At 48.8% G+C, this 9,434-nt stretch overlaps 1 protein-coding gene across 1 annotated transcript; it reads left to right on the top strand.

Moving 5' to 3' along the window:
• Positions 1-8,492: 8,492 nt before the first annotated feature.
• LOC147991688 (uncharacterized) lies at positions 8,493-9,211 on the top strand. Its single transcript, XM_087539022.1, has 2 exons — positions 8,493-8,948; positions 9,089-9,211. Exons 1-2 carry the CDS (start codon positions 8,493-8,495, stop codon positions 9,209-9,211), a joined length of 579 nt encoding a protein of 192 aa, XP_087395148.1.
• Positions 9,212-9,434: the final 223 nt, after the last annotated feature.

The raw sequence follows: 9,434 nt of genomic DNA, 5'->3' as shown, positions 1-9,434 counted from the left end.
CTCTCGGCTTGAAGTTGCTTGTAGTAGGAGGATGACTTGGAGTTGACGAAGCTTTCTTGGAGCTCGACTTGTCGATGTTGCTTGTAGAAGGCTTGGTAGATGGTGTTGGAGTCGTTGAAGCTTGGGTGTTGGAGAAGCCGTATGACTTGGAAGAGAACTTGGCATACTTGAAATCATCTTGCACTTGACGTTCCGCTTTTGTAGCTTGATGCACTAGCTCGATGAGGTTCGATTATGGTTGGAAGTTGGCGATCTTCTTGATAGGATGGTTGAGTCCATTCAAGAAACGTGCCATAGTTTGCTCATCATCTTCCGTGACATTGGCTCTTATCATGGCAATCTCCATCTTCTTGTAGTATTCTTCAATGCTCTTGGTTCCTTGCTTGAGTAGTTGGAGTTTCTTGAAGAGCTCGCGGTTGTAGTAGGTAGGCACGAAGCGTGCTCTCATGACATCATTCATTTGTGCCCAAGTAGTGATGGGTGGTTCACCTCTTGCCTCTCGGCGCTCGATAACTTGTTCCCACCAAATGAGGACATAGTCTTGGAACTCAAGGGATGCCATTGCGATCTTCTTCTCTTCTTCAAAGTTGTGCAAACGAAAGATTTTGTCGACCTTCAATGCCCATGAAAGGTATTCTTCGGGATCGTTGCTTCCATCGAATTTGGGCATTGTGAACTTTAGCTTGCTGTAGCGTTGCTCTTCATTGTGTTGGGGTCGAGAATGATGACACCCATGTTGTTGATGATTGTCAAGCTCGTGTTGCTCTTGTTGTGGAGGATTTGCATTGTTTTCATGCTCTTAATGAATTGATGTTCTTGGCGAGCTTGTGGAGGATCTTGTCGAGCTCGAGGAGGAACTTGAGGAACTTGATGATGCACACGAGCTTGAAATCTTCGTTCTTGAGCTTCTTCGTGAAGTGCTTCTTCATGTTCACGAGCTTGTTGGCCTCGGTTGGCTATGGCGCGACTTGCATCTTGGAGGGCTTGTTGCGCCGCAAGTTATTGATCATCTCGCAATTGTTGCTCTTGACATTTTGCCTCGGCATCTTGTGCTTCTTGGTGTAGATGCGCTCGCTCTTCCTCTTCATGTTGGCGTTGTCGTTGCCTTTCTCGTGCTAGCGCAAAAGCCTCTTGGGTTTGACGTTGTCAGTGCTCTTGAGAGTTGGTGTCGTGTAGAGGATTGAGGCTTGCTTGACGATCGTTGCGCGCGACATGTCAAAGAGTATTAGATGTTGGTGTACTTGAGCCGGAGAGGGTGAAGTTGGAGTGTCGACTTGAGCGGCTCCTTCTTGATGAAGACGAAGTGGAACAAGAGCGGTTGAGCAACAAAGCGCGAATCTCGTCCATTCTTGCGTCGTTCTCTTGCTTGTGATCGTCGAGCTTGTGGTCGAAGTAGTCCCTTGTACGTTGCTCGGAGAGTCGCAAGTCGGTGGTGAGGTTGTCAATGCGGTCACTCATTGCTTGTTACTCTTGATGTAAAGCAGGTTGTGCACCAAAGAGGTGGCTCTTGGTGACGTAGGAGTTCATGTCGTCGTCGTGCTCAATGAAAAGTAGGTTGGTAGAAGTACTTGGCCTATCCATCATTTCAAGATAAAAAATGTGAGTGGTAGAAAGAGAAGAACGAATACCAAATGTACTTTGACCGAAGTTGAAAGTGGATCAATGATCACTCCAATGTGGACAAGGAAATAGCACAATTGGTACCAATTCTTGTCGGTTTCTCACACATACACAAGTAAAAGCTTATAGTGGAGCTTGGTTAGGATGGTGGCACAAAATTTAATGCAATTGTAAGTGAGCTTCAATAATGTTGGAAAAGATTCGCAAGATTGCAATGTAACAAGTAGACCAAGCAATGTAATGTACACGGAAACATACACGCAAAGAGATAAGTGGGGTTGGGCAACCAAGGATGAGCCAAAATGTGGAATCCACAAAAATGCTATTGTTGCACAACACTAGAGATACGCTAGCACGATTGCACAATAGGCGGATACAAAGACTTGTGCACAACCTACTAAGCAAAAATGAAACGACTTCTATCCCAAGTATGTTCTATGCAAGGTGTTTCTATGATATGATCCAAGATGATCTAATATGACAATCTTAATGTTGTATGATGCTATGGTTCTTGCTTAAAAGCTCTTTGCTTATCTTTCCCTTTTGCTTAAAAGCTTGTTTGGCTCTTTGATATTTGAGCTCTTTTCTCATGCAATGCTTGACGAACCAAGATAGCAAGTGTGTATGCGATGACAACCTTGTGACACAAGAGATGATACCAAGATATGCAACAATGATGTATGTATGCTATGGGAAGTATGATCACTAATGTGCACAAGTCTCGTTGCCGACAATACTTAATGGCTAGTCTCGATGGGTAAGCAACGCAAAGGAGTAAGGCTATGATAGCTATCAATGTAATGGCAAGAGTGATATGTCCAATACCAAGGTGAGGTTACCATTTCTTGCGGATGGTATGGTGTCAAAATGGTGTCACGAATACCAAGATGTAGTCGAGGTGGTCGTTGTTGATGACGCGTCCGTGGCGAAGATGAGCGGCGGTGATGTTGATGTCGAACCGTACCTAGATAGCCGAAACACAAAAGGATATAGAACCGCAACTCAAATTCTCAAAGCTCGAAGTGGCAACACATGTCGGAGTGTGAAACGGGTAAGCAATGGTGGTGGTATGAGGAAGTGGTGATGGTGTATAGGTGGTGGTAGGGCGTATGCGGAAATGTGGGGCGGTGGTGGTGACCAAAACTAAAGAAAATTCAGTTTCGCCAGGGTACTCCGGACGTCCGGTGGTGAGCGGTCGTCCGGTTGTCGGACATCCGGTGGCGAGCGGACGTCCGGTGCCTGGGCGAAAATCGGGCACGGGATGCACTGGTGGGGTTCATGATGGAGAGGTCGAAATTCGTCGAATCCGAGCGATTTCGTGGGTGGAAAAGGTGGGGCAAGAGGGAAAAAGCTAGATCCACTCAAAACAAGGTAAATCCATGGATCAAATCCAACAAAATTTCAACACACCAACAAATCACAAAAAAAATTTGGGGCTATTTTTTGTGGGGAATTTTCGAATTAGGGACAAAACAACAAGAACTAGGCTAGCAACACAACGGGGAGGCTCTGAAATCGTGATCAACTTGGCTCTTGATACCAAGATGATGTAGGGTAGGAACCCTAATCGTCCAATCTTTCACGAAAGGAGCAGATCCCGCGATGAACACGAAGAACACGAGGAGGGAAACGAGGGGAAAACTCGAGGGGAACATAAGAGAACACTCAAACCAAGAAGAATGATTACACAAGTGCTAGATCCTCGAAACACGATAGGAGATACAAGATCCAAAGTCAACAACAGATGGTACAAAGGTAGCCGGTCTTCTCCGTGAGGAGGTATTGAATCCACGAGGGGATCTTCCCTTAGATGGGTCTTGAATCCAAAGGGATCTTCTCTGTAGAGGCCGCGATCTCTCTCGTGGAGTAGATCCGATGTGATGAGCAATGCTCTATCTCTAAAATGAGCTAAAACCAATGCTGCCCTAGGTAGGAGGAGGGAGAGGTCTATTTATAGTCTTAGTGCAAATGGGGGGTAAAGTGAAGGGGTACATGGGCCTCAGCCCGCAACTGGACACAACCAGGTACCAGACGTCCGCTGGGGACCGATCGTCCGGTGTCTCATGGGCGGCCGGACGTCCGGTGGCTGCCGGTCGTCCGCTCATTCTGGCTCGGATGCTAGTGTAGAGGATTTCCGGAGGTGGCTGGTCGTCCGGTCGCGCCGGTCGTCCGCTCATTTGGCTCGGGTGCAGGGGCACCGGTCGTCCGGTCCGGGCCGGACGTCCGCTCGCTGGGGTTCGGCTGGAGCTTCAGGCTCCGGACGTCCGGTCCCGGCCGGTCGTCCGGTGGCTGTGACTTCTTCTCCAGCTCTCCTTCTTCTCCGTCTTCACGTCTATCTTCCTCTTCTGATTCTCCTTGCTCCTTGGCTTATTCATGGCCAACTCCTTGATACCTAAGTATGCACAATGTCTCCGTTTGAGGTAGTAGACATGTCTCATGTGCATCGAAGAGGAAATGTGAGAGGAGAGATGTCACCTCGGTTTGGAGAGCTCTTGCACGTGCTCGTGTCATGGGTCCAAGTGGTGTCGTAGGAGATGTAGTTGGGTCCATGGGTATGACCTTGGGATGCTCTGCATCAACATGACTACTATGCTACCAAAAGAAAGCATTGGAAAAACCGAGTACAACGTCACACACAACCCTAAACACCTAATCTCCATAACAACGCCCCTAGAAGGGAAAACAGCGCAAAGCGTCGCCGCTGCCGAGTGCTACCTCTTGAGCATGCGTTGGTTTTCCCTTAAAGAGGAAAGGGTGATGCAGTAAAGTAGCGTAAGTATTTCCCTCAGTTTTTGAGAACCAAGGTATCAAACCAGTAGGAGATAACATGCAAGTCACCTATTACCTGCACAAACAATCAAGAACCTCGCAACCAACGCAATAAAGGGGTTGTCAATCCCTTCACAGTCACTTGCGAAAGTGAGATCTGATAAAGATAGTAAGATAAATATTTTTGGTATTTTTGTTGTATATATTGGAAAGTAAAGATTGCAAAATAGTAAACGAGATGCGATGTAAATAAAAAGGGATGCAATATAATAAGAAAGAGACCCGGGGGCCATAGGTTTCACTAGTGGCTTCTCTCATGATAGCATGTGTTACGGTGGGTGAGCAAATTACTGCCGAGCAATTGATAGAAGAGCGCATACTTATGAGAATATCTAGGCAATGATTATGAATATAGGCATCACGTCCGTGTTAAGTAGACCGAAGCGATTCTGCATCTACTACTATTACTCAACACATCGACCGCTATCCATCATGCATCGAGAGTATTAAGTTCATAAGAATAGAGTAATGCATTAAGCAAGATGACATGATGTAGAGGGATAAACTCAAGCAATATGATATAAAACCCATCTTTTTATCCTCGATGGCAACAATACAATACGTGCCTTGCTGCCCCTACTGTCACTGGGAAAGGACACCACAAGATTGAACCCAAAGCTAAGCACTTCTCCCATTGCAGGAAAGATCAATCTAGTAGGCCAAACTAAACCGATAATTCGAAGAGACTTGCAAAGATATCAAATCATGCATATAAGAATTCAGAGAAGAACCAAATACTATTCATAGATAAACTTGATCATAAATCCACAATTCATCAGATCTCGGCAAACACACCGCAAAAAGTATTACATCGAATAGATCTCCAAGAACATCGAGGAGAACTTTGTATTGATAACCAAAGAGAGAGAAGAGGCCATCTAGCTAATAACTATGGACCCGAAAGTCTGTGGTAAACTACTCACACATCATCGGAGAGGCTATGGTGTTGATGTAGAAGCCCTCCGTGATCGAATCCCCCTCCGGCAGATCACCAGAAAAGGCCCAGATGGGATCTCATGGGTACAGAAGGTTGCGGCGGTGGAAAAGTGGTTTCATGGCTCCCCCTGATGTTTTTAGGGTATAAGAGTATATATAGGAGAAAGAAGTACGCCGATGGAGCTCCGTGGGGCCCACGAGGGTGGGGGCGCGCCTACCCCCCTGGGCGCGCCCTCCTATCTCATGGACGCCTCGCAGAGTTCCAGACTTCCACTACAAGTCTCCTGGTTTGTGTTTGTTCTAAGAAAGATCCTCGCGAAGGTTTCGTTCCGTTTGATATTCCTTTTCTACGAAACAATGAAATAGGAAAAAACACAAAATGGCACTGGGCCTCCGGTTAATAGGTTAGTCCCAAAAATAATATAAAAGAGCATATTAAAGCCCATTAAACATCCAAAACAGATAATATAATAGCATGGAACAATAAAAAATTATAGATACGTTGGAGTCGTATCACCGAGTCCAAAGGGACTAAGGTCTTCACCCAGAACCCTGACACGAAGAGGAGCACCACAACGACGTCTTCAGGAAGATAGCGGCGCCCGTGAGCGTCACCGTCGTTGGCAACAAAGCGCAGAGCTTTCACTCGGTCACTGTCGGTGTCAAAATCGGCGGATCTCGGGTAGGAGGTCCCGAACTATGCGTCTAAGGTCGATGGTAACAGGGGACAGGGGACACAATGTTTACCTAGGTTCGGGCCCTCTCTATGGAGGTAATACCCTACTTCCTGCTTGATTGATCTTGATGAATATGAGTGTTATAAGAGTTGATCTACCATGAGATCGTAATGGCTAAATCCTAAAAGTCTAGCCTGTCTGACTATGATTATGAGGATGTGTCTACGGACCTAGCCCTCCGGTTTATATAGACACAGGAGGGATCTAGGGTTACATAAGGTCGGTTACAGAGAAAGGAATCTTCATATTTGATCGTCAGGCTTGCCTTCCACGTCAAGGAGAGTCCCATCCAGACACGGGAGAGAATCTTCGGTCTTGTATCTTCTCAGCCCATTAGTCCGGCCCATGTCCAACAGGCCGGACACCCGAGGATCCCTTAGTCCAGGACTCCCTCAGTAGCCCCTGAACCAGGCTTCAATGATGAGGTGTCCGATGCGCATATTGTCTTCGACATTGCAAGGCGGGTTCCCCTTTTCGAATACTCCAAGATAGTCTTCGGATGGAACGAACGTGTCCGGATCTGCAACACAAGTACCACACACACAACTATAGGGAGTATAATATTTCATGAGTCCCATCTGCTGACAACTTTTTGCAAGATGACATCACATCTGCCCGGTCATCATATTGAACCATTTTTGTTCGTTGTTCCGCGTTTCGAGATGTGGTTTCTATTGGCACGTCTTGTCAAAGCAGAGATTGTGTCCCCTTATTGCGGGATTCTCAACAATACGAGCATGGGTAATATAACCGTGCCATTTACACGGCCCTTGGGAACATGCGAGTTTTAAGGCGAGTGGGGAGGCGCTTAGTATTTACTACCTTTATAAGGAGATAAGGACTCCCTTTCTTCACCCATGCCTTCTCTCTTCCTTTGCCCTCCCATTCTTGAGCTCCAGCGCCTAATTTCTCATCTTTCCCCCCTCGAGCAAGCACCCAACCATGTCCGGATCTGAAGGTCAAGGCAAGTGGATGGCCTCCTCCATCAAGGAGAAGGACATTACCGAGCTTCGGGCGGCCGGGTATCTGGCGAAGGAAATCGCCCACCGTCTTCCAGCCAAGGGGCAAGTCGTCCCTACACCGAAGCCCAACGAGAGGGTGATATTCATCCCTCATTTCATCCGCGGGCTAGGGTTTCCACTCCACCCTTTCGTCCGTGGGCTGATGTTCTATTACGGGCTAGACTTCCATGATCTAGCCCCGTACTTTTTCCTCAACATCTCGGCATTCTTTGTCGTGTGTGAGGCCTTCCTCCGCATCCAACCCCACTTCGAGATGTGGCTCAAGGTCTTCAACGTGAAGCCGAAGGTGGTGGATGGCCAGCACACGGAGTGCGGAGGCGCCATGGTGAGCAAGCTGACCAATGTCTCCTGGCCAAAAGGTACTTTCGTGGAGACTGTCAAGGAGTGGCAGAAACTGTGGTTCTACATCACAGAGCCCCACATCGCCACCTGGGCCACGGCTGCCGAATTCAACCCCGGAGCTCCAATGCGGCTCACCTCCTGGATTGAGAAGGGCCCAAATTGGTTTCGTCAGACGAGCTGATAGCGCTGCAAACGCGCATTCAAAGCATGGTGGATAAAAACATTAGGCTTGTCGATGTAATCCAAGTGATGCTAGTTCTCCGGATTCTCCCATGCCAAAGCCGAATCCGCCCTTTATGGGAATTCAATCCGAAGAAGCACCAAACTCTGGAAAGGCTCTTCGGAACCACTCACGAAGACGCCTGGAAGTTGCTCTTCAAAGGCAACGAGACGCCGCCATCCATAGACTCGGACCGCGGGCACGACATTACCCACCCCGCCAACGAGGTAAGCCTTTAACGCATCCTCTACTTGCTTGTTTCAAGGAGGATATCTAAACTTTTATTATTTTAGGTATGGACGGAGAGAGCGGAGCAGATTCGGTGTCCGGCTCCGCTACCCGAGGAACCAATCATCCCGCGCCTGGCGAAGATGCTGGTATCGGCGCCCTATAAGGCGCCGGAGAAGAAGGCCAAAGGGGTCCGGAGTGGCCCCCGCCGCAAGGGCGCTTCGAACGTGACGTCCGAAGACAAGACCCACTCAGGAGAGCGACTCTCCCCCTGATGGGGGGAGGAAGAAGAGGGCGGCCTCCACAAATCTGGAGGTGGAGGCGCCCAAGAGGGGGAAAGGCCCTCTCGTGGATAACTCCGCATGGGACGTCGACAGCAGCCCGGAGCGAAGCCCCCGAAACAAGCCTCCGGCCGCGTCGTAAGTACCTAAACCCACGTATGTCCATGCGTCCATCCTCTCTTGCTTCATAATATAATATGTTAATTTATGACATTGCAGTCCGGCCCACGACAGCTCCCAGCGATCCTCATCAAGAGGTTCGTTGGATTCAAAGGCGATGGCTAGTGAGTCACCGGCAGCCGCTCACTCTCCCGCGGCCAAGGGCGACGACGAGGTGCTGTCCCAAAGGACCTTCCCAGGCCAGGGAGAGGTTCAGGAGGCTGCCAGGGTGATGCCAGGAGGAAAGACCTCGGCTTCCGAGCACATGGGGGAGCAGATCCCCATGGCGACTGGGGACGGGGGCCTTGCTCAATTCAGCCCCCAGCCGAATACAAGTCCAGGGACCTATACGGCTCCAGAATCCGGCGAACAACCTTCTTCGAAAGAAGGGGGTGTGCCTGTTCCGCCGGTGACCTCTGTCCAGCCAGAGACACCGGATAATCTACTGGAAGCGCTACGAGGCGCTTCCATTGTGGAAGAACACTGTATCCTTATGGGTACGGTGATTGAGAAGGTTCAGTCCGTCAAGAGCAAACTGACCGAAGCCTGTAGCAGCCTGCCGAGAGGTTTTGAGGTAAGCGGCGTAACAGGGAAAATCCCAATATAGACAGTAGGCCCTGAGACACTGTTCGGTGTTCGGAAAGAAAAGCCGGACATAGGATCAATTAAATTTCACAGGAAACTAACTAAAATGTGTCTGATGTGAATAAGCAGGCGTCGTTGCTGGCCGCGACCTCACACACTACCGAAGTCTCAGGACTAAAGCAGAGACTGGAGCGGGCCGAGGAGGAGCTTGGCCAAGCGAGGAAGCAGTTGGAAGACCAGCAAGGTATGTAATGACTCGCTATATATATTTGGAAATAATAAATGATGTATATTGACGGTAGTGTCATGATATGTGTAGGAGCGACGATTGAGGTCGAGGCCCATAAAAAGGCCCTGGCCGAAGCCGAGGGGAAAGCTGTCAAGGAGCAGGCCGCTCGTAAGAAGCTTAAGGCCAGGCTGAACGAGGTCCAACAAGAGCTCTAGGATGCTGTGAAGAAGTATGAGACCTTGGAGG

Source organism: Triticum urartu, chromosome 1A (genome assembly GCF_056163025.1).
Source record: "Triticum urartu cultivar PI428250 chromosome 1A, HENAU_Tu73, whole genome shotgun sequence".
NCBI lineage: Eukaryota > Viridiplantae > Streptophyta > Magnoliopsida > Poales > Poaceae > Triticum > Triticum urartu.
Note: the sequence above shows the minus strand (reverse complement) of the source record. Positions and strands in the feature narration are given on the sequence as shown.